Below are 27019 nucleotides of genomic sequence, written 5' to 3' on the forward strand. Positions count from 1 at the left end.
TATTTTAACAATTACACCTTCTTGAGCCTCAATTTAGCAATATTGGTTTTTAAATCAGTCATATAGAATTCCAAGCACCACAGAAGAGCTCGTCCTCACAGTCATGTGTAAAGGATGAGGCCATATTTTGAGGTAAAAAAATGTTTTTCTACAATTTTAACTGCAATAATCTATACATGACTGTGAAATATATGATTTAAATGACATAAAGAAAACAAATGGCAAATAAATATTATAAAATATATAATGAAAGTTGTGGTCCCCAGGAGTCGTGTCACTGGTGTTACTGCGTCACAAAAAATCTCTTATTTTGAAATAAAAGTCACACCGATGACATCACTCGACTTCCTTTTACCTGTTTTCTGAGGATCTATGAAGAAAAGCACATGGTGAGTCCACTGTGACTTTCAGTTATCAGAGATTTTCTCATTTAGCTCATGATTTCATATGAAGCTTTTAGCTGAGGTCACTGGTGTGACCGACTTTATTCTGAGGTAATTGTGAATAAACAGAATACAAATGGATTAAATTCCATATTTTAGTGGATATTCCATGATTGACAACATGTGGTTTGATGTTCTGTAGCAGACATTTAGTAAAATGCATTTTTCATTAAAAATGTCTCTGGTGTTTCCTTTCCTATGTGTAACACCAATGAGGATCAGTAACACCAGTGACTCCTATGGAGAGATAGAAAAGTGGACGTTTCTGTAGAATGACCCATCTGTTGGCGGATACCAATGATCTGATGACTGGTTATTGTAGCTACAAGGTGACCGAACAGGGATCAACTGCAGTTCAAAATTTCAGGCCTGATTAAAGCCTTGTGAGACTTGTTCTGTGCTGACCCTGGCCTTAGTCCAGAAACAGAGTCTGGAATATGAAATGGACTCTCTTGCAGGACAACTGGACAACACATGAATGCTGCGCATCTACTGGTCCACATACACCCTAAAAACTTCTGTCCTTGTTCATCTGAGCACTTTTTCCAAACTTGCACTGTCCCTCCTTTGTGGTGCTCAGGCTTGGGGTCAGTTCCGCCTCATAAAGACTTAATTCACTGACTGAAAGTCACCCAATTTTCTGTGTATTTTAAGAACAGAATGAAAAAAAGTCAAACAAAAGAAGCTCTTTCTCTCGTTTTCTGTCGTTCTGTCTCTCTCTCCGTCCCACAGGTCTCATGAGTTTCACATGAGAGAGCTTTGCCGCTGCTAATCAGCTTTTCGGCAGAGCTGAGTGCAGCCAGAGCACAGAGCAACACAAGACTAAACAGTAATGCTATTAAATGCTGACCAGAAAGAGAGAAAGAGAGAGAGACAGAAAGAAACAGAGAGAGAGAGACAGAGAGAGAGAGAGAGACAGAGAGAGAGAGAGAGAGAGAGAGAGAGAGAGCGTGAACAAGAGCCATATGAGGAAATTCAATACACATTAGATAAAAAGGAGCAAAGTTTAAAGAATGAAAGAACATCAGAGTCCAACAGCAACAGGAATTAATTATAAAGCAATATTATCATATGATACAATGCAATAAATCACATTATTAGACCACATAAATTATTGAGATAATTATATGCTATAAAATAGCAATTTATAATGTGTCATTGCCTTATCTCTCGCTGTTGTGATCTTTTCTTCCCTTAGTAATTTATCATAATATTCTACAAAACAAGAGATTTGTGAACGGTTCCGCCTTCCCCCCATAGATATACATACCTAGACGCCGCGTTGGGTCCAGCAAGGCATGTCAATGGCGCCGCCATTTTGGGGTGGTCAACATCGCTGCTGGACTGCATTCAGTACCATTACAGAGTGGCAGTTTGGACAGAAAGATTCTGTCCAAAATTACACTATTTCAAGAATATTACACTCAGAAAGTGGGATAGGATTATATAACGGAGGGAACGCAGTGATCCACACTCATGTTTGTGAGGTGTTTATGTGTATATATGGCCGTGTGGTTGGTGAAGTACAGAGAACCTGTTGATGTGATTGTTTCTCCTCTGGTTTTATATGAAGCTTATTTCATTTAATAGTCTATTCAGGGGGTCTTAATTTTATGTAGTAGTTATTTATTTACAGTGATGGTTAAAGCTTTGTAGCTCAGTAAGTTATAGCATTAATTAATCCGTGTAGATATTCATAATAGATTAACGTTAGAACCTTCTTACATGAACCTGAAGTTAGCTTCTCATTTGCCAGCATCTTGTTCAAATTTTCCTGTTCCACCTTAAATGGAGAAGCTTCAGGCACCAGAAAGTGACGGCTGCACCATTTAAGGTGGAACAGGAAACTGGAACAAGAAGCCGGCGAATAGGAAGCCAACTTCAGCTTCGTCCTTCTTACTGTGTTTTGGGGGTTTATTTTATTTCTATGTGTATTACGATCAGAAGTGATTCACACATTGATGGATTTGCTGATGAGTCTGATTGTGTTTCTCGCACTAAACTCAGTTTTTAATGTCAGGTGCAGACTGAATACTTTCCAGCTGGTCCGGACGGCTAATTATCATGGTCAGTTATTAAAGTAGTAAAAGCTACCGAGAGCAGATCTGTGCAGCCCAGATTAATCTACATCTGAGGATTATAATAAAACAAATGTGGTGAAAATCGGTTGAGTAATAAGGAAGTTGTGGCTGATTTAATCCTGAGACTCTTCGTCTCTCAATACAAGTGAATCTGTTCACAAGCGGATTTTGACCTCTCCAACATGGCGGACGTGCAGACGTATCGCCTCAAACAGAGACAAACAGACAACACGGCATCTAGGTATGTATATCTATGCTCCTACCCCAACAATCCAAGAAGACCTACTGACATCTAATCATAAAGCACATTTACTTGCACGGATGAAAAGACAGACATCCACAGTACACACACACACACACACATGCCCGCATGCACTTACATGGTTCCTCCCTCCACGTTGGGGCCTCGTATGAAGAAGGGCACTCGTATATCAAACTCATAAGGCATGGATTTGCCCTTGACCAGTCCAAACTGACCAATGTGGTAGCCGTGGTCAGAGGTGTAGATGATATAGGTGTTGTCCAGTTCTCCAGTGTCCACCAACATATTATATATCTGCCGATAACAGGAGGAATTACATCATATGTTATTGTCAGATGCAAAGCTGACAGAAATAAATATGAATTTATTCAAATACAAATCAAATCTTAAAGACTAAGTTATTCCATTCCTAACCCTAGTTTAAGTCAGCAACAGAACACACATTCAATTCGGTGTACATATGTTTTTAACAGGTACAGTGTGTATGTGTACCTTCTCCACGCTGTCGTCAACGGACAGCAGCGTCTGCAGCCGCTTCCTCTGCAGCATGTTGGTGAACTCCATGTGGATGGGCTTCATGGGGCCGGTGTAGCGCATGATCCAGTGCTTATCCGGGTTAGGAGCGTAGTTATAGCTGGGAGTGCTGAACACAACAACGAGAAGAAAGAGATAAAGGTAAAAGTCAAGCGTGAATCAGAAATTATTTTCCCCGAAAGTCAGAAGACGTTTCACAGGTAGGCAAAAGTCATTAGGCTTTGATGGAATTATGTCTTTTACATGGTATGACATGATGAATCATGCTTACTATGACCAGGAACATGAACTACCAAGGAAAAGAAAAGGTCAACTTTCCTCTCAAGGACCAACGGGGCACTCTAGAGCCTTGGATCAGGAAATCCAAACTGAGCTAGATCTGCAACTTCAGTATGGATGAGTAGACGAGCAGGTATCTGAGGTACTGAGTAACTGTCGCTCCGTTAGGAGATGGTGGTCACTGATTTGATTGCTCTAGTGTAGTTTTTGGCATACTGAAAATATTTTATCTGGGCCTGGACAACATCTAAAAACACAATTTCTATTTATATCACCCTTCAGCCCCTCCAAACACACCTTAGGCCTACTTTCTATGCTATATTTAGCTTGTGTGTTTTAGCAATGATTTCATGTAAATCACATATAATATATAGTGGCTCAACATTTTTGGTGGCTAATTAAACTATTTAATATAGTTTTGAAAGTTGTGACTACATTTGTGAGCTCCTGCTGGTGTGGGTTCTTTTTTTGGGTTTTACCCCAATTTTCTCCACAGTGTAGTCGTATCCAATTCCACCCACTTGTTAGGGCTCCCCCAGTCACACAACAGCACCAGTGCTGGCTCCAAGACCTGTGAAGCACCACCACATCGTCCTACCCACCCAGAGAGAGCGAGGCCAATTGTGCTCTCTTGGACTCCCGGCCACAGACGGCTGTAGCATCACCAGGGATCGAACTCGCAATCTCCTGATGACAGGAGAACGAGATACTAATGCATGTCCACAACTTAGTAAGGCGTGGGAACAAGATCCTAATGCGTGGCCACAATGTAGTAAGGCATGGGAACGAGATCCTAATGCGTGGCCACAACTTAGTAAGGTGTGGGAATGAGATCCTAATGCGTGGCCGTGACTTAGTAAGGCATGGGAGCGAGATCCTAATGCGTGGCCACGACTTAGTAAGGCATGGGAATGAGATCCTAATGCATGGCCACGACTTAGTAAGGCGTGGGAACATGATCCTAATGCATGGCCACGACTTAGTAAGGCGTGGGAACATGATCCTAATGCATGGCCACAACTTAGCAAGGCATGGGAATGAGATCCTAATGCGTGGCCACAACTTAGCAAGGCATGGGAACGAGATCCTAATGCATGGCAACAAGATTCTAATGCGTGGCCACGACTTAGTAAGGCGTGGGAATGAGATTCTAATGCGTGGCCGTGACTTAGTAAGGCGTGGGAACGTGATCCTAATGCATGACCACAACTTAGCAAGGCATGGGAACGAGATCCTAATGCATGGCAACAAGATCGTAATGCGTGGCCACGACTTAGTAAGGCATGGGAACGAGATCCTAATGTGTGGCCACGACTTAGTCAGGCGTGGAAATGAGATCCTAATGCATGGCCACGACATAGTAAGGCGTGGGAACAAGATCCTAATGCGTGGCCACGACTTAGTAAGGCATGGAAATGAGATCCTAATGCGTGGCCACAACTTAGTAAGGCATGGGAACGAGATCCTCATGCGTGGATATGACTTAGTAAGGCATGGGAATGAGATCCTAATGCATGGCCACGACTTAGTAAGGCGTGGAAACGAGATCCTAATGCGTGGCCACGACTTTGTAAGGTGTGGGAACGAGATCCAAATGCGTGGCCACGACTTAGGCATGATCTCGTTTCTACGCCTTACTAAGTCGTGGCCATTATCTCATTCCCATGCCTTAATAAGTCATGGTCACACATTAGGATCCGTTAATAAGGTGTGGCCACGCATTATTTTTATTTATATGGAACGTCACCAGCAGGGCTCTGTAAATATAACTCAGGAAGCTGTTTAAATTAAATTTGTGCTCTTCAGTTCTCGGTCAGTTCTTTTTACTAACACTGCAATTACTGCCTTTGAGGCATCGCCATCAGCTTGTCCATCATCGCTGATATCCAATTGCATCACCCTACTGCCAGACCTAGTTTCATCACATTCACAGCAGAATGGCTCATTGCGTCTCTCTAGCGGACTGAGGACTTCCGACTGCCCGGGAATTTCACACACGCTGGACGCTCAGATCTCACAATCCAATCTGTCGGCCAATAAAGTAGAAAGAAGCAATCTTGAGCAGCAATCCTGTTTCAATCTCTGTACGTGAGAGTACGTGCGCAAGTGCTGGCGTGAACAGTGACCACCAACCTGCCTTACCAGGAATCTCGCTGTCATTTTTTGTAGCCAATGCTGTGAGTGTTTTACCACTAACAGCAGGGCAAAGTGAGGGAACAGGTTGTAGCTGTATTCTCGCGACAAGTTTGAGAGGCCTATTAAAATCAAACGCCACACAAGTACACAAACACACACAGACAGCCCTTCTGTTTGAAGCTGCAATTAAAAACACTGTTTACATCCATCAACGCTGAGCCGCTCTGGAGAGAAATCAATGTAAGCATCGGGACACGGAGTGTTTACTGTCCGGCTTTGTTTTGTCCAGTTCGATGAAAAATCACCTTGAAACGTACAGAGGTGGCAGACTATCAGACATTCTAGCACTCTCACAGAATCTCTAATCTCTCTTTCCATTTCTGTAAGCCTGAGATAAAATAATCTCTCTCTCCCTCTCTCTCTCTCCTTATCTTTCAATCTCTCTCTCTCTTTCCTGTGCAAGAGTTCAAAGGAAGGTCTTTTTAACTCCATCTTTATCACCCTGTCCCTCCTCCCTCATCTACTCCACTGCTCCACATATAATAATCTCTTTAATCCTTTCAAAACTCCCTCTCCCTCTCTCTCTCTCTCAATGTCATCCTTTCTGTCTTGCTCCTTCTTGTTTTTTTCTCTCGTCCTCACTCCCTCGGTCTTCCTCTCGCTAACTCTACCTCTCTCTTTCTTTCTATCTTGCTCTTTATCACTTGTTCTCTCCTTCAGTCTCTTTCTCACTCACTCCCTCTCTTTATCTTTCTTGCTCTCTTCCTCTATGTTTATCTCTCCGTGGCTTTCTCACTCACTCAAACTCTCTCTTAATGGCCCCTATTCATCAAAGTTGCGTAAAAAAGAACGCAAATTTAACCGGCTTTACTGATGTATGAACTATTTTGTGTCTGATACATGAAACCTTTGTACGGCGTGTAAACGAGAGGAGATTTAAGCGCAAATGATCTTCTAGTACCTTATTTACATATCATTTACATGAAGCACGCCCTAATTCATGCAGATGCTTTGTTAGGGATCCAATGAAACGACAGCATTCAGCAGCTCGCGAGCCAACGGCTGTGCTCATAAGCTAAATTTGAGGTTGAGTAATGAGTGCACAGCATCCCCACTGCCCAAACTTCATAGTGTTAAAATTACAAAAGAATTAAATGTGAAATAAACAAAACTTCTTAGCCCCTTTTACATAGTAGAATGATGTGATTGTGCAATGTGATTATTTTCTTGTATTATTGAAGTGTATAAGATGCTCAGGATCAGAAGTATCTGGGCCGTCAGAACCACAGGGGCGAACCACTTTTCAAAGTACTGGGGTGAAAATTCACCACTTTCTGACTTTTAAAAAGTTTGCTTTTTCTAAACTGCATAGAGCGCTTACTGGCACCAACAGAGAGAGAGCAAAACCAGAAACTCAATTTCAGCGGCAGAACCAATCAGATTCTCCATTTCGGCAGCAGAGCCAATCAGAATCTCCATTTCAGTTGCAGAACCAATCAGAATCTGCATTTCAGTGGCAGAACCAATCAGAATCTATGTTTCAGCGGCAGAACTGATCAGAATCTCCATTTCAGGTACGCAAAATTATTTTAATTTTCTATTAATATTAGCCCATCTCACCATGAACTGCACTACAGGCCCCAGCATGCACTGCAATGTGATGTGTGCTCCCAAACAAAAAAAAATATGTCTGGTGTCCAGTTCAAGTGAATGGGCGGTTTTAAAAAAACTGTTCACTGGGGACATTTAAAGAGGTTTAGGAGTTATCTGAAGCTAATGTAGCCTGTTTTTGTATATAAAACAATTTGTTTTTATTTAAAATTTTTTTTGAATCATTCAGGTATTCAGTGCCTATTTTTTGCTGTTGTAGTTTTTACATATTTTAAAAAAAGCAATGGCAAAATAAAACGCTGCTGTCGGAACGAAACCTTGTGTCTCCATTTTTGCCAATTTGCAGTTTTTGACATAATTAAAAAAAGCCTGTTGCTGTTTACACCATGTGTAATGGGGGCAGTGGTGGGCTGGAGGTTAGGGAATCAGCCCTGTGACCGGAAGATTGCCGGTTCGATCCCCTGAGCCGACAGTACGTGACTGAAGTGCCCTTGAGCAAGGCACCCAACCCCCAACTGCTCCCCGGGCGCCGTGGATAGGGCTGCCCACCGCCCCGGGCAAGCGTGCCCACTGCCCCCTAGTGTGTGTGTTCATTAGTGTGTATGTGGTGTTTTACTGCACAGATGGTTTAAAATGCAGAGGTGCACTTTCCCCATTGTGGGACTAATAAGAGTCTCTTAATCTTAAATTTCTTGAAGGATGGACTAAAAGAAACGGCCCAAAATTACTTGGGAAAAATTCTGGTTCCATTGACTTACATTTAAAGTAAAGTATGTTTTTTCCTTCTCCTGTAAAGTTACCGTTTGGAGATACGAGGTTTTCTTCCTACAGCAGTGAAAAACACAGCTGGTCCACAGATTTACTGAGATTTTTTTAAATGGCCATTTTAGTGGTTGATACACACAGCAAAGATGAAACTGATGCACAACAAAAGTGTCGGTGAATTTTTTTGTGCGCTCATTTTAAGTTCAGAGTTGACCAAACGCAACTCTTCCTCGCTCTTTCTCTCTTACTATATCTCTGTCTATATCTCTCTCTCTTATACTCTCTCTCTCCAGCTGCTCCAGCTCCTATAAGCTCCTCTCTCTTGTTAAAAGCGAATAAGGAAATGTGATTGTTGTGACAGGCTTGATCTCAGGGTCTAACCTTTTCTTCCTCCTCAGCCAGAGCGAAGGATGTGAAAAGAGTAGAGGCAGACCCCCCACCGCAGAGAGAGCGAGGGATCAGACCCGCTAAAGAGCGGCGCTGAGAAAATGAGTGGACACTAGCCGGCTAGCTGCTGGGTGCTACTCTAATCCGAGAGCAAAATGGGGTTAATCAAATACATGACTGTTGCAGCGTAGGGGGGCAAAGCAAGCTCCCTACTTAACCCCCCCAGGACCCCCCATGGTGTTCACGCCTTGAAGACCTTTTTTCTCACTTTGTTCCATTATTTCTAACACAAAGCTCATTAAAACAGGCACAGAAATCTGACGAACGTGAGAATTATGAACTATCAATCCATACCATGTTGATAAATGTACCACAGTCATAAATAGAAGAGGAGATATTTTATTATGATTTTAATTTGCTAAAAAAAAAGGAATATAGTCTTGATTTGGGCAAAGAAAAAACATGCATTTGCAGTTGTAAATTGTTGTAGTAATTAAGTATGAAAGCACATAATTTTATTCAAACAGTGTAATAAAAAAAAAACAATATTAACTCTAGACTTCTAAGGGTTAAAGCCAAAGCAGCAATGGTGGGATAAGGGGCTCTGAGGGGAATGTTACGCTAGCGGGAGGTCATTAGAGCGGGTAAAGAAGCAGACTTAAGGAGAGCAGTGGGGGTTTTGGGGATTCTTCATGGAGTATTAGAGGAAAATGCTGGAATGGATTCTCCGCTGGCCGAGGAAGTACTTTAGGGGCACAGCTTTTCACGGTGGGCCGGCTGCTACTACAGGCTGGGCCTTTACTCCATGAATGGGAAAGAATACAGAACATGCAAGGAAAGATCTGAAATGAGTTTAACCCTTGAAAAAAGCAGCTATTTCTCGCTTTGAAGCTACTCATCTCCTTTAAAAACGTGACTTCTTAAAGCAGCATCACATTTGTTTTGGTATCTGTAGGTATTTTGTGTTATAATACTAATAAAGAAAATATTATTTTGTTTAACAAGCAAACAAGGCATAGAACTTCACTTCATAGTTCAGTAACCTTTAATTGTTGCGCTAAAAGTGTTCTCTGGGCAGTGCTATAGTAGAACCTCTTTTGGTTCCCTAAAGAATGATGTTTGAAAAAGGCATTAGTGAGTTTAAAGAATGTTTCAAAGGTTTTAAAAACCTTCACATAATGTAAAAGTTCTATTACATTACATGGATGCTCTGTAAACTTAACCTCTTATTCTTCAGGGTATATTTTGGTTTTTCCATCTGAATTTACATGACCAAATCATAAGGCAAATTAAATTAAAAATGCATGAAACAAATTTTTATTTTATTTATTATTTATTTTGTAAAAGCTCCCCTAACAGAGCATGTGTTTTATGATCACACATATTGCTATATGCTTACAATTTATTGCTGAAAGCCAAAAATCTTAGACGCTCTTTGTATTATTTTATAAAAATAATGTTTACAGAGCAGATCACTGAAGAGACGCCATCTGTTTATAGTTTATAGATCAGATTTGTGGAAAAATGGGTCGGGTGAGTTCAGCTTCTTTTATTATAAGGGTTTAAAATTACATCACCCATCTATTTGACTGGAAAGAAGACAGTTACAGCTCTCAAACGACCCCCACCTTTAGAATGTAGCTTACGAAATATGAAGGTTATGAAGAATATGACGAAGTGCGTTTTGGAACCACCGGTGTTCTCAAAGAGAAGGTTTGTTTACAAAAAATGCTTTTCCAAAGAACCTTCAGCTGAAAGGTATTAAAAGTGGTTCTTAAAGTGGTTAGTAAGTCCTTAGTGATGTGTTCGCGCACTCGGTCACAAAACACTGCAGTGCATCCAACAATAAAGGCAGCATGGCTTCTTTTATACAGTGATAGAAAACAGTGCCACACAGAAAAGCTCCAATCACACATGCTGATACATTCTGCTTTGACAAACATGGACATGCACATGTCCCAAGTTCTCTGGGACATTATCACCAACTTTGATGTCATTTCATCTTAGTAAGTAATATAACAACTAACACTTGCTGAAATAAATTAAATGTGTATGTCGCTGTTGTCGGAAGAAAACCTCGTATCGCCAAAATGGTAACTTAACAGGAGAACGAAAAAAACGACCTTACTTTTAATGTAAGTCAATGGAACCAGATTTTTTTCCAAGTCATTTTCGATTATTTCTTTTGGTCCATTCTTCATGACATTTACACACAACATAAAGGGCAACAGGCATTTTCAAATTATGTCAAAAACTGAAAAACGACAAAAATGGAGATATGAGGTTTTCTTCCTACAGCAGTGATATATAGGTTTATGTCAGATATGGTGAAAGGCTTGTCTAGGTGTCATGTCACCGTTATAGACTAGAGGTGTGCATTCCAACTAGTTTTGATATTCGTAAAGCAAAGTAAAAAATATATTTATTAGCCAAGCTGTCCTGTTAAAACTTACTACTAGTGTTTCTCTGAATTGTTCGACTGTATATTTTCTCTCTCTTCCTGTGATAAAAGTCCAGCACTCGAATTCCTGCATGACTGCTCTACACTGCAGCCCTTCAGTGGAGAGATACCAAAAAATCAAACAAAACTCAGAGACTCCTAAGTACACACACACACACACACACACACACACACACACACACACACACACACTTGATCTGCCACTCTGGGAGGTTAATGGATGTTTAAGCAGAGTGCTAAAGTGAGGTAACAAACTGTAATGAGTTGCTTTTACTCTGACAAATTTAACAGGCCTATTAGTCCAAAAACAGGCTAAAAAAAAACACCCACACACCTAGACACACACACACAAACACACACACACACACACACATACCAGTCACGCAGGGAGCCATCCTTTTGAAGCTGGCTTTAAAGCACTTCACCATCAAACAGAATAAAACGTCCAAAAAACATCAGGAGCTCCGGGATTCTCACTTATTAGCTTTTCCAAAAATGAAAATTAATGTGTTTCCCACATTCTGTTTTTTCTTATTTGACTCCTTTCCAACAAACTTTTCTCGCTGTTTTTCAGTCTGTGGAGCTTGTGTACTGCGTCGTGTCCGAGACTTCATATCTGCCTGGATTTGCGTGTCATAAAGAGAGAAAATGACACTCATAACGGCCAGAAAACCTGGCCAGTCTTGTTCTTGACAGGCGGCACATACATATACAAGCACTTATTGGGGGATAGTTGAAGATTTGGATTCAAGCCAGTTTAATGATTGGTAGGCAAACCACCCTAAGGAGGTGGACGGAAGCAGGTCCTCCACCATTTCAAGAATGGGGTGCAGAGATGGGAAAAAGTAGCTGCAGATGAAAAACTGTAATTGAAACTGTTCGGGCGTTTAGAAGTGTACAGACATAAATGGGACAAATATTTGAGATTAACAGAGAGCTCTGAAAGACGAGTACTGCGGTGTGACCCCCCTTTGTTACAGTTGCATTTTTTTGTCATTTTATTTATTTATTTTTTAAAACGTGTGTATCTATGGTCATCTGTATGCCAAAACATTTACTGGAGTTTGTTTGTTCATTTATTTTTATGATACAGAGCCTTGTATTGCACTGGATTAGGTCAGGTCGTGAATGTAGTACCGACACAGTTGGTAGGGGTTGAGGCAAAGGGTGTCATGTTGTTGCAATAATACAAATATACATGGTTTTGTATTAATCTAAGATAAAAATCAATTAAAAATTGCTACTCACAAAAAAAGAAACACATTGCGCGGGAGAGCGGCGCACAACTTAACACATTTTGATTTTTGCTAAACAACATTAATTGTTCTATGCAAGTCACCCACAGAGCTCTGCTACAAACCAAAGTGTGAACTTTGCTCCAGCGCCTACCGTTTGGTGTATAATCCAGCTGAAAGAGCGTAAGTGCTAATTTATCCCACAGGTGAGGTTAATTGTTACAGATGGAGCTGCAGTTTTAAAAGTCGCTATGTATTCTGCTAAAATTATGCACAAATAATTCAACACAAAAATAAAAAAAAAATGTTGCTTGAACCAGAGAAGCTTTCCAAACTAAATACATGAAACTATATGCATCAAAATAAATAAATCTAAATTTATCACACTAAATAAAAATAATCATCATACATCCACCCTAAATATACATATATACACTTTTAAAAATAAAGATTCCTAAATGGTTCTTGGCTCGGATGTAAGGATGCAGGAAAAGTCTTCAATTGGTACCGAACTTTTGAATAATGTAAGGTCTTTAAAAAGGTTCTTCACACTCACACAATTAATTTTTTCATTATTTTAAACCTTTATTGACAAGTTTTTTAGGAGCCAACAGCAGCATTGCTCCAAATAACCATTTTCAGCACTTGTAGTTTTAGGAATATATAAAATTCTCATAACAGTCATATTGCAATGTCCTTCCAATCAGTATTCATCAAGATTTTCTTAACAGCAAGGAAGTTTCATCCATTATGTGCGCTTGAAGCCACTCCGCCAGCTACTATGAGCAAAAGTGAAGAAATCATCATATTGTAATATATAATTATATTTCTATTAAACACTTTTTGAGCATATGTTTGGAAATATGTCTGTGAAACTGGCTGGAGCTTTGAAAAAATGAATGCCAGTTTATAAATCATACATCAGATAGAAGCTGTTGCCATGTTCTCTGTCTGTGCTGCCAAGCGTCCTGTGGATTCCTCAGCAGACTTCTTGCGGAGACGACGTTTGCCTGACTTCGGCGAACAATGTGACGTAATTGCGGAGAAAACGAACAACCTCAGACGTCGCACAGGCTTCATTCGCCGTGTCGCGCACATGGCAGCTGGGCAAAAACACTCAGCGACAAAGCATCTGATTGGTCGGTAAAAAAGAGGCGTGCCATGAAACACAGATGGACGACTTTGAGGAGATTTGTTTCAAAAGAAGTACACTGAGCACTTTGGCAGACACACCAGTATGTCACTGTGAAACGTGTATGTGTTAAATAAACAATGAATACATCCTCAATGTAAGACGTTAAGTCTATTATTCAGTAGTACTAACTAGTAATAAGCACCAAAACATATAGGTTGACTACTTGGCTTTGTATTCACCAGCTTCTTGTTCGAATTTTCTCATTCCACCTTAAATGGTGGCAGTATTCTGGAATCGCATGTCGCCATAATCAGAACTGTGATGGAATCGTTTTCCACTAGTCATGGAACCTGTCATAAAATGTCATAGCGCCACCTGCATTAGTGGAGCATCCGTGACAGGCAACACGAAACCGCAGAAAGGCGCTTTCAAGAATTTTGTTTCGCAAGAAGTATGCTGAGGCCCTTAACTCTCTATGATTCAGTGCGCTGCCATTAGCCAATCAGCAGTACAGAAAAATACTGGCTCAGGATGCTGGAGAAAATGCCCTTGACCAATCAGGTGGATATTGCTAGGCCAAATACACAGAGATTTATAACGACTGGCCACATTTTTGAAAGCTCCAGGCGTCAGGATTGGTAAACATAGCTAATGTAACATAGCCTGCTAATACAGCTGAGGTGCTAATCTATAATCCACTTGAGACGACTCATGTTGAAAAATTAAATGTTAAGCAGACATAATTTGTGTTCATATAGAAAAAAAAAAAACAGGTTTGGTGAGTATCCTCAAATGAGTTTTATAATGGTATTTTAATATCACCAGTCTGGTATGTTTATTACTGCTGTATGTATTTTAATTATACTGATAGTTATGATCTCTCAGCTCTGTTGCTAAAGGCCTGTCTATATTGGCATGTCACTATGCTAGACCTCCATCCGAATTTTTAGAGATTTCATATCCCTGCTGTGGGAACAAAACCTTGTATCTCCAAAATGGTGACTTTACAGGAGAAGGAAAAAACATACTTTACTTTTAATGTAAGTCAATGGAACCAGACTTTTTTTGAAGTAATTTTGGGTCGTTTCTTTTAGTCCATTCATCATGAAATGACACTGTAAAGGGAGGCATTTTCAAACTATGTCAAAAACTGAAAAATGACAGAAATGGAGATATGAGGCTTTGCTCCGACAGCAGCGATATATTCAGTGTTATTTGTGGAACACAGTGCTGATTGTATTGTTAACCAGGCTGGTTTATCTCTTGATTGATGTGCTTGATGCTTAATATGCGCTGTCCAGCTGTTTTGTCCTGAGTTTCCTTCGTATGCACTTCACTGACCTCGCTTGCAACTCACAAAAGCCTCCACAAGGGAGAACTATTAGCACTCAAATTGTGTGCATCATTAAAACGGAGGAACCTGCATACATAACGGTTATGGAAACAATTACGCTTATATGAGGTACATTCATTTCATCAGCTGGGCTGTGGATGTCCAGAGGCGAAAAAGCAGCAGGGGTACCGTGGAAAAGTGGGAACATCAGTGTCAGTGTGAAGAAGGAGAGGCAGCAGAGTCCAGTACTAGACTGGGCCGCTGTGTTAGAGTGATGAATAACAGCGCTGCCCTCCCTGTTCGCAAAATCACGCCACGCAACGGCTTAAGAGCAGAAAACAAAGGAAAATGTGCACAGATTGCTGAGGAGGAGGCCATACGGAGGCGGAGGCAGCAGCTTGGTTAATGTCAGTCAGATTTTTTCCTCAAATCCGATCTCTCTGACTCGATGGTTCACACTCGTTTAGGTAAGTGATTCAAATCTGTCATTAATGTGGACGAACCGGCGTCCTGAAATGACCCTCATGAGCTCATCCTACTCAGTAACGTCACGTGAATGAATCGCGTTCATCATCAGCACGATCTAGTGATCTAGGACCACATATGAAAGTGGCTCAGGTTGGATTTGGAAAGATCAGATTTGCGTGTCCACACAGCCCTGAAAACAGATCTGAGTCACATTAGAGCAAAAAATTGGATTTGTGCCACTTCAACCTGGTGATATGAACGCAGCCTTAAGATGCGGCATCATTCAGCGTTACCATGGCAGCAGCACCGAATAGAAGTTAAATCCTGTAAACGGTGGAAAAGCAGCTCATCTCACCCTTTTCTCCTTCGTCTCGCTCTAATAATGAAGCTGAGAGCTGATCAGAGTTAATGATCTTCTCAGCGAAGCTCGTTCTGCTCGTTAGTTTGTGCTGATGATGCACGCGATTCATTCACGTGACGTTACTGAGTAGGATGAGCTCATGAGGGTCATTTCAGGACGCCGGTTCGTCACATTAATGGCAGATTTGAATCACTTAAATAACGAGTGTTAACCATCGAGTCAGAGAGATCAGATTTGAGGAAAAAATCGGATTGAACAATGATAATGTGAACAGAGCCAAAGTGAAGAAAAAGAAAAGAGACATCTGACAGCAGACAGAATAAAAAAGCAAATGTGTACGAGAGGAGAAAACAAGTACGTTTTCTGGAGCGGGAGATCTGTTGCACTGTTAAAGCAGAGCAGGAGCAGCGAGAGAGTGAGAGAGAGAGAGAGGAATGTGATGGTGAAGGAGTGAGGAGGAGGACGGTGGGCAGTAGAAAGCGTACATCTCCGACAGCTGTTTGATGCCATTACACGCATTCCGATCTGTTAAAGCTGTATGTGTGCTGTTCACGTCCACTAGAGCATCTTTATACGTGCCAGTTTACACACTCCTCCAGTACCAGCGCTCATAAAGCCCAGCAGAATTCCACAACGGCAGAGAACAAGCATTCATTCATAACAGAGGCCTCAAAATGCCAGCGAAAATATTTCCCAACTACACCACAACTCAAACAACTGCATGACAAATAACATTCTGCTTCCCACCATTTCCAGAACAGAGAATGTAAAATTACAAGTGTTGAAATATTGACATATGACTGTTTACTAGTGACTACAATTTTAAGGAATTACTTTTTTATTTTTTGTATAATTACTAGTGACTAATTTTGAGGAATTATTTTTTGCGAATTTTGAGTAACTAATAGTAACTAGAATTTTGAGTGGTCTACTATAACATGAAACAAGTGATCAATTACTTGAAATTAAAAATAAACAATTCACAACAACCTGTCTTTTATTATGTGGTAAATCAGGAAGCTGCTTAAAAAGGAATGAAAAATGGTCTACATTTAAAAAATAACATTATTTTGTGAGTAAAAAAAAAAGGAGTATTTTATTTGTCAAACAGTGGAAAGTTTTTGCATAAGTGATTTGAATAGTATCTTACTGATAAACCTCAACTGTTTAAAATAAGTAGTAGCAAAATATAAGGAAAGCAGTAATGTTTTTACTTTAAAATGACTCAGAAAGCTGTTAATGTTACATATCAAATCTCGAGGCAGATAAATTGCCAGAAATTACTGAAAATGAGGATATTTACTGTTATTTAATAGTCCAAAAACACAAAAGTGCCTAAAATTGAATAATGATCAAAACAAATAATACATTTATATAACAATCTTTTGATTTTAAGTTTATAACAATAATTTATAATCCTTTGGACCCTACTCCCTTTAAAAAAGTGTTCTTCAGTTGCATGTATATGAAATATATATATATATATATATATATATATATATATATATATATATATATGTTCTTTGTGTGGTTCTTTTCTATGATGGACAAGCACTATATATAATTTTTTTTTGCGACCATATAGAACCCTTCTTGCCTATTTACAGGTAGGTTGTCTAATAATAAATAGGCTTATTATTCAGTTATTAATATGAAGACTTCACTCTGTAACTGCTATAAATTAAACCTATTAACTATAGATGTTATGTAGTTATTAGAGTGAGGGATTGTAGCCAGGATCCACATACAGGCCCTTATAATTTAAATGGTTCAGTTTGCATTGTATGCAAATTATTACTGTGCATAAACTTCCAAAAACTAATATAACAAGCTATTCCAAAAGTTTTAATGGCAGCGTAGGTGAGGTGTGGGCATGAGGGAGTAACTCACATGTGTTGGGATGCGTTGGGGAAGGCGGTGGTGTACTGCGGCGCTGCGTCCTCCGGCCCGTGGGGGGCAGCATGACTGATGACCATTAGCACCGGCCTGTGGGGGTAGATCTTTTTGGACATGCGGAAGTAACTGATGCTGTCGTTGGTTATGAGGTCTGTCAGGTAATCCTGTGGAAGAGAAAAAACAGATATAGAACAGAGGGGGTGTTTTTATTTGGAGAGGAAATGGGTGAAAAACAGTAAACAGTCAAAAAGAAAGACATACACAGATGATGACTGAACACACCAAGGTAAACCATTAATCCACGGATTACGCTGAATTCATTCTTATCTTAAATTCTCATGTACATCAGCCAGCAGCTTTTCCACCAAGCTGTGTTTAACTGCTCCCGGTGTAAACATGCTCACGCCCAAATCTGTGTGCGCTTCTGCATCTTTTAGAGCTGGAAATATTTGCCCAAATCAGACAACTGGAGAGCGGATAAACCTTCACATTCCTGATGATGGCCCTTATGACAATGTTGTTACCTAGCAACAATGACAGCCGCCATCAGATCATTGATAAACAAACAGACAAATAAATATCAGCTACTAGTTATAATTATTAGCTTTAATTTAACGAATGTATTCACCACTCAGTGCCTTCAAACAACAGCCAGAACGTTTTTAGTCAGAATAAACTTTTTTTTATTTTCAGTTAGAAAATCAACAAGACACGTAATTTGACCAAGTGTTCAAATATTTGCATATGACTGTATACTAGTGACTAGAATTTTGAGGAATTACTTTTTCAAGAATTTTGAGTAACTACCAGTGACTAGAATTTTGAGGAATTACTTTTTCAAGAATTTTGAGTAACTACCAGTGACTAGAATTTTGAGAAATTACTTTTTTGAGAATTTTGAGTAACTACTAGTGACGAGAATTTTGAGGAATTACTTTTCAAGAATTTTGAGTAACTACTAGTGACAAGAATTTTGAGAAATTACTTTTTCAAGAATTTTGAGTAACTACTAGTGACTAGAATTTTGAGGAATTACTTTTCAAGAATTTTGAGTAACTACTAGTGACTAGAATTTTGAGGAATTACTTTTCAAGAATTTTGAGTAACTACTAGTGACTAGAATTTTGAGGAATTACTTTTCAAGAATTTTGAGTAACTACTAGTGACTATAATTTTGAGAAATTACTTTTTCAAGAATTTTGAGTAACTACTAGTGACTAGAATTTTGAGAAATTACTTTTTCAAGAATTTTGAGTAACTACTAGTGACTAGAATTTTGAGGAATTACTTTTCAAGAATTTTGAGTAACTACTAGTGACTAGAATTTTGAGGAATTACTTTTCAAGAATTTTGAGTAACTACTAGTGACTAGAATTTTGAGAAATTACTTTTTTTTAAGAATTTTGAGTACCTACTAGTTTTTAGTCAGGATAAACTTCTGTCTTGATAGCCTTATGTGCTGTTTTCATGCTGGGTGTTGCTACCCAATCTGCGTCCCCTGCCCAATTCGCACATGCAAACCGCTGCATATGTAGAGAACATTACGTTCACCGGCACCAGCTGACTCTGCCTGATCTGTACCACATATGCACAAACATTTCAAGGCAAAAAAGTTTAAAATTGTAGTTGGGCTGTTGACCATATCACTGCTGTCAGAAGAAAACCTTGTATCTCTATTTTTGTTGTTTTTCAGTTTTTGACATAATTTGAAAATGTCTGTTGCTCTTTACATTGTGTGTAAATTTCATGATGGATGAACCAAAAGAAACGACGCAAAATGACTTGGAAAAATATCTGGTTCCATTGACTTACATGAAAAGTAAAGTATGTTTTTTCCTTCTCCTGTAAAGTTATCATTTTGGAGATACAAGGTTTTGTCCCGTCAACAGCGATACTCTTCAGTACTAATTATGTGTATATTTTGCACTCTTCCCTGCTTGGTTAGCAAACTATGCTACATGTTTGTCAGTAAAAACACAAAGCTTTAAGGTGTGATTATCTAACTGCACAGTATAATTTTGTAAAACGGTACCATTCTTAGCCTATATGGGCGCTACAATAACAACAGCAAATGCAAACAAGGCATAATATACTCTCACTTCCTATTCAGTGTAGTACACCCTACACAGATAACAACACAACAGCTCCTACACACAGAAAGTGCATTATATATTTAAGTGAAAGCCATTTATAATCAGTCAAAGCTGCATAACATCCTATCTAACATTTAGTGCACTGAGTGCCTAAGCCATGATTTCATGGTATATGCAATGGCGCCGTTTGAGATTCAGCCACAGACATGCTCTCATGCTAAGCCAGAATGACAGTAACATTCAGCATGGTTTTGTCTGCGCCCCTCTCGTCTCTCTATAATCTAACCTGAAGGTTTTAGAAAGAAAGAAACTTAATACTAAGTAGTGTTAAACTAGGAAAGAGACTGAGACTGGAATAAAACTGCTTATACAGCGGTTTCAGCATTAAACACCCCAAGCTGATCTGCTATAACAATGTCGTAAACAGATCGCTATGTGGGGCAAAGATCGGGCAGCGTCATAAAACATAATGCTGTATATATAAGCATGACATTAGCGCGCATGTACGGTGCAAATCAGGCAGAGGACGCGGACCGGGTGGCGACGCTGGTCTCGTGGACATCGCTGGACCTTGTGCCAAAAAATGAGCGTCAGGCTGAAATCAGAACTGATCTTTTTGCCTTGTTAATAATCATATTAAGCATGATTAATTATATCATATCACTTAGAAGACAGAACTCTTTTTTTAACCATTTAATCTGTGATTATGTCACTGTGCACCAGCAAGCAGAGCAACAACAAAATCTCACTCCCACCTATCATCAAGCAAAGATGCTGAGCTTGCTCAAACCTCCCCGACGCCGTGTTTCACTTTCAAATACGCCACGGAATGAAAGAAAAATGTGATATGATTTCCAGTTCAAGGCAAAAGGAGGGGTCAACAACACAATGTGGCAAAAAAACAGATGAGTTTGTTTTGGTTCAGATGTCGTTTCCCAAATATTTGTATATATTGAAGTTTATTATTGTTTACATGTGTGTTTAGGGTTTCATCACATTAGTATTGTATATTTATTGCTTTGGTTTTCTTCTTTTTTCCTTATTTTTCTTTTCTTATATTTATTTATAAGCTTGGGTTAAGCAAGGATAGTATATTTAATTAGTTTTCTTTTCTTTTTCTTACTATGTCCATTCATGAGTTTGGGTATTTCAAATTGATTTGTTTCCTTAAGCTTATTTCATTGAGAACAGGCTTATTTGCTGTTTCATTAGTCATTAATTGGGTTATTTGTGGTCTTATTTCTTATTCTATTTTCTACTGTTTTTAGCCTATTCTGGTTATCCTGATGAATATTAGATTAAGTGAATTCTATTTTTTCTACTCTTTCTTATTTATCCTTTTGTATATTAGGTTGAATGAAATTTAATTGAGTATTTAAATTATTTTATTGTTATTTTTGTATTTAAATTTCTTTCTTATTGAATTTCACCATCCAGTTGCTCCTCCGAGTCTGTCCCCTTTAATGGATTTTGCTCTATATTTACTTCTGCTTTAGGTTTTCTCCTCATTTTACTCCTTCTTCTCCCTCTCCACACTGTTTTTGCCAAAGAGGTCCACAAGGCCAGCATTAGAGCAACTCATTAGCCTGTTGTTTGGAAGCAGTGATCAGTGTATACATCTGTTAAAGTGGTACTGAATATTCTGGAAAGCTGAACATTACGAAACTTTAATTTTTTTTTGTTCATTATAATGTTTTTAAGGGCTGATAATGATAATCTGCTGACTAATAAGTATTCTATATTACACTGGCATAATTAGGGAGTTGAGGGAAGGTTTATGGCTTAAAAAAGCATTATTGATTGGCTATAAACAAACATCGGCTGGATTTCCCTTTAAGATGATGATTTAAAAGCCTCGCCACAACAGTTGCTGCCTTTGCATTACTTAACATCGCCTGTACATGGTGACCTAAGAGGTGTTGTCTAGGATTATTATAGTTTTAAACCTTCCAATGATTTTTATTTCATTTATTTCATATTATTGATTTTGTTTTCTGAAAACAAATAGTTTGACTGTTGCTTTTATTTAGTCCCAGTTTAGTTTTCAGCGTTATGATGAAGTAGGTATAGTAGGTATTTGACAAGGATAGAATAAAATGAACCTAACAGTAAACTCAGCTTGGGCTTTCCTGAAGGACAGACACAGACAAAATGGATCCGCTTCTGAACTTTTGTTCAGGCACTGAAAAAACAAAAATATTCTCAGTAATTTTATTTAATTTTAGTTAGTTTTGCAGTGGACATTAAAGTTCTGACTTCATGTTTGTTGTTGTAAGCTGACACTTTAATTTCTATTACACTTAACAAGCACCTTTTACTGCTACTTTCCATTTTAGTAATAGTGTTAGTTAACTATAATAACCTGGTGTTATCATTATGAATGTGGAGCTCTTGTAGAGTTCAGATAGAATTTTGCCTGGTTTGGGTGGGGTTTGCCTTCAAAACTTGGTGCTGTGGGTTAGGTCAGACTAAATGGTCAGTTCAGACCTATTTAAAGCTATTTCAGGCCAAATTAAAGCTGTACTAGCATATATATCGCTGCTGTCGGAACAAAACCTCGCATCTCCATTTTTGTTGATTTTCAGTTTTTGACATAATTTGAAAATGCCTGTTGTCCTGTACATTGTGTGTAAATTTCATGATGAATGGACCAAAAGAAACGGCCCAAAATTAATTACAAAAAATTCTGGTTCCATTGACTTACATTAAAAGTATAGTAGGTTTTTTCCTTCTCCTGTAAAGTCACAATTTTGGAGATACAAGGTTTTGATCCGACAGCAACGCTATGCAAAGAGGTGTAATACACTTTACTGTTGGATGTATCAGGTGGATCAGAGTAACGGGCTGGTGGAAAATCACAGAATCAGAAAAAAGTGTCAGTCAGCATAAGAAGAGGAGAGTGGGGGATGGACAGAGGGATTTTGCTGTGGATAGTGGACGATCTTGACCTTGACCACTTGAGTGGCTGAGTGAGCGAGATGGAGAGAGAGAGAGAGAGAAAGAGAAAGAGGGGAAGAGAGAGTGATCAATACATGTGCAAGCTGAAGAGGCCTCTTAAAGCTTAAACACACACACCTGTGAGTATTCGAATCCGTGTTTCTCTCGGACGCCGTTCCTGCAGATGGTGTAGTTGTAGAAGCGGGAGTTCTTCACGATGCCCACCCACTCTCTCCAGCCGGGAGGGATGTAGCTGCCGTTATACTCGTTCAGATACTTCCCGAAGAATGCTGCAGCGCGCGCACACACACACACACACACACACGCACACACACACACACACACACACACACACAGACAGAGTGAGAATTAATTTCAAAATCTTCTTTTGGTCTATAAATGTTTACATTAATGTTTGCAGGATCTTTTACTTCCTCAGACTCTGCTACAGTCCTGCTTCAATCTGGATCCTCAAATCTGCTGGTAGTTCCACGTTCTCTGTTCTGCTCCATGGGTGACCGTGCTCTTAATATATTGGGTCCACAATCATGGAATGAGGTTCCTGAGTCTCTGAAAAATTCTGGTTATTTATCTCTTTTTAAAAAGAATCTTAAGACTTCTCTTTTTAGACCTGTTTTCATGAATTATTCTGCTTTGTTTGTGAACTCTGGATCTTTTACATATAATTTTAAGAAATTTCCTTTTAAATGTGTTTTAAGGATTTTGTTTTGTTTTAAGAAATTCTGTGTTTTTCAAGCAGAATCTTAAGTTTCTTCTTTTAGATGTATTTTATAAATTTAGTTGTTATCTGGAAAGCACCTGGAGTTGACGTGGTCATGAAAAGTGTGCTATATACATAAAATGTATTATTATTATTATTATTATTATTATTATTATTATTTAAGCATCTTGTCACTTTGCATCTCCAATGGTTCAGTCAAAAATATAATATAATAAAAATAATAATAATAATTTTCATTTATATAGCACTTTAAATTCCAGGGGCAGCTCAATGTGCTTTACAGGAAATTATAAGTATTAATAGAAATTATAAGTATTAATATAGAATCATAAGAAAATGACACATCAAATTAAAAGATAGTTTTAATTAAATGCTGAATTAAAAAGATACATTTTTAGCTGCTTTTTAAAAGTGAGCTCTGAGCTTAACTGTCTAATAAAAGCTGAACTGAGCTCAGTTTAGAAGCAGAATAACTGAACGAGTCTCTCCATGTTTTCTGTATTTTACTGAAGGTGTTTGTAGAAGGTCAGTATCTGCAGGTCTAAGATCATAAACAGACAGACAGTCTGTGATGTAAGCGGTGCTTTAAGGTCACTCAGAGCCTTAAAAACTAGTAGCAGAGCTTTAAACTCTATCCAGAACGATGCAGGCAGACAGTGCAGCTCTTTTAAAACGGGACTGATCTGATCTCTCAAAATTTACACAATTTTACCCCAAAACTTTAAGGCAGTACTGAGTTGTTAGGTAATCTCAGTCTTGTTTATGTGGTTTCAGGTACTGTACGACACAGTTAACTATAAAAATAGACAAAAGCACAGTTCAGGTTTAAGACGGTTGATATCAGGGCTTAATTTATGAATAATGAGGTCCGGGAACACTGAGTAGTGATGGATGCATCAGGGTGATGGAGTGAGGAAGAGATTATGAGATCTTTAGACTAACAAACGTGTAAATTAGGTTCCTAAGCATCAAACTTAAAGTAGATAATACACCGATATCATAGGCCAGTGGTTGTGCTCAGTGTTATTAAGCTATATTAAGAGATAAACGATCACAGCAGCAGTGGCCCATTTGCAAGTGATAAACAGCACAGGTGTTGTTTTTAATACTGTTTTTGTCACCATGGATGTCCAAACAGGAGGGAAAGTGTGTGCAGACCGTAGAACAGCGTTCTTTTTCTTACATAACTTTTCCAAATTTCGTTATTGTATGTATACATTGTTGAAAAATGTATATGTTATGTTTTCTATTGATACATATCTACAGATTGTCATATGAATGTATTTAATATGCCGTCTAGGCTCCAGCTCCAGTCATTGCTGGAGGTTAGGTCGACCAGAAGGTCGCCGGTTCGATCCCCTGAGCCGACAGTACGTGACTGAAGTGCCCTTAAGCAAGCCATCTAACCCCCAACTGCTCCCCGGGCGCTGTGGATAGGGCTGCCCACCACTCCGAGCAAGGGTGCCCACTGCCCCCTGCCCCTTAGTGTGTGTATTCACTAGTGTGTATGTGGTGTTTCACTGCACGGATGGGTTAAATGCAGGGGTGGAATTTCCCCATTGTGGGACTAATAAGGGTCACTTAATGTTAATCTTAATCTTAAAAGGTTTGATTTGGGAGGTGCCAAACCCGGACCCGGCTCAAATTAGGCCCTGGTTAATATTTGTAGCTATGCAACGCACTTGAGATGCAAACTACAGACACCAAACATGCCTTCAACACAAAAATATACGAATTCCAGACAAATCACTGTCACTGCACCCCTCAGTTTCCACAGTCAGCAGATACTGTGCTTCATGACTTGGTTAATGGAACAAATGCAACAACCATTAACAAGTCATATTCATTTCACTCAGTTTATTAACCCCACAGTCTACAGTCTAATTTAAATGCCACTTAATTTTGCTCACATGTGCAGCAAAGAATCATGAGCTCATTGGGACGATATGAAGCGCAGCAGCATCATTTCCCTCAGAACATTATCAAAGCTTCAGTCGTTCTATAAGCAGAACCCATGGAGGTAAACATTATTACACACCCCCCTACACACACACACCCACACTCATACACCCACACAAAGCTCTCTAGGTGGATTAGAGGGATGATTAGATGAATGTTGATATTGCAGGCATTACATTAGGTTGGATGTCAGGGCTTTCATTGGCTAAGCTCGCCTCTCCCAGAGAAAGTGTGCTGCTCTAATGGATTACTCGAACCACTAAAAGCTGACTCACTGCCAGGTGTCTATATATGAGTGGGTATGTGTGTGTGTTTGTTTTTCTACATATTCAGGACAAAACAAGAAAAAAAAAACAGAGCCAATAAAATGCCCTGACTTTGTAAAGTGCATTTTATTTTTTATATTGAGGCGGTAACATTAAAGGAGAAAGAATCCACATTTTTTATATGAGTCATTCTATGGAAACGTCCATTTTTGTGTCCCTAGAATTTACAGATATATTGTACTTGAAAAACATGTTAGGATTACAATTTATTTACATTTTAAAATAAAACAATAAGTTATTTTAACAATTACACCTTCTTGAGCCTCAATTTAGCAATATTGGTTTTTAAATCAATCATATAGAATTCCAAGCACCACAGAAGAGCTCGTCCTCACAGTCATGTGTGAAGGGTGAGGCCATATTTTGAGGTAAAAAACGTTTTTCTGCAATTTTACCTGCAATAATCTAAACATGACTATGAAATATATGATTTAAATGACATAAAGAAAACATATGCCAAATAAACATTATAAAATATATAATGAAAGTTGTCCCCAGGAGTCGTGTCACTGGTGTTACTGCATAACAAAAAAATCTCTTATTTTGAAATAAAAATCACACTGATGACATCACTCGACTTCATTTTACCTGTTTACTGAGGATCTATGAAGAAAAGCACATGGTGAGTCCACTGTGTCTTTCAGTTATCAGAGATTTTCTCATTTAGCTCATGATTTCATATGAAGCTTTTAGCTGAAGTCACTGGTGTGACCGACTTTATTCTAAGGTAATTGTGAAAAAATAGAACACAAATGGATTAAATTCCATATTTTAGTGGATATTCCATGATTGACAACATGTGGTTTGATGCTCTGTAGCAGCCAAATGCAGTAAAATTTTTCATTAAAAATGTCTCTGGTGTTTCCTTTCTTATGTGTAACACCAGTGACGATCAGTAACACCAGTGACACCTATGGATAGATAAGTGGGCGTTTTTTGTAGAATGACCCAGATAGATAATTAGTCTAGTAGTATTGTACACTGAAGCTCAGCTGCTGGTGTATGTTGATATAATAGAATCCACAATTGCAGGATTCAAATAGGGCTTCTAAGGCAAAACCTTCAGCACCTCCTGTTTCAGGAGAACTATGGATAAATCACTAAGCAGCAATTAAAGTTACAGGAAAGTTACAGTTGCCCTCAAGAGCCATTCTGATGAAGCTTATTTTGTTTTTTAAATGGAATAATTCTTTCTACATGAGCAGATTTGAGCAAGTAAGACCAGTGAGTAGTCATTAACTACACAAAAGAATGTTTTTAATTCCTATGAATTATTTTAAATGTTTGACAGCTGTAGTAGTAGTGTAGTGTGTATATACACATACATATATACATATATACATATATAGGGTGTATCCTGCCTTCCGCCCAATGACAGCTGGGATAGGCTCCAGCACCCCACCGCGACCCAGAAGGATAAGCGGGTCAGATGATGTATGTATGTATATATATATATATATATATATGTATATATATAAAACCGTGATACCTCATATCTCCATTTTTGTCGTTTTTCAGTTTTTGACATAATTTAAAAGTGCCTGTTGTTTTTTACATTGTGTGTAAATTTCATGA

The 27019-nt window shown here is 38.8% G+C and overlaps 1 protein-coding gene across 2 annotated transcripts in view; it reads right to left on the reverse strand.

The window, feature by feature from the left end:
- sulf2b (sulfatase 2b) overlaps positions 1-27019 on the reverse strand; it is an 89249-nt gene that overhangs the window by 37371 nt on the left and 24859 nt on the right. For both annotated transcript variants that reach the window (XM_036590745.1, XM_036590746.1), the window contains exons 4-7: positions 22556-22707; positions 17382-17551; positions 3279-3429; positions 2905-3080 (exon numbers count right to left, since the gene is read on the reverse strand). In XM_036590745.1, coding sequence (XP_036446638.1) covers positions 2905-3080; positions 3279-3429; positions 17382-17551; positions 22556-22707 — 649 coding nt within the window. The remainder of the gene's footprint in view (positions 1-2904; positions 3081-3278; positions 3430-17381; positions 17552-22555; positions 22708-27019) is intronic.

This window comes from Colossoma macropomum, unplaced genomic scaffold (assembly GCF_904425465.1).
Source record: "Colossoma macropomum unplaced genomic scaffold, Colossoma_macropomum, whole genome shotgun sequence".
NCBI classification, from domain to species: Eukaryota; Metazoa; Chordata; class Actinopteri; order Characiformes; family Serrasalmidae; genus Colossoma; species Colossoma macropomum.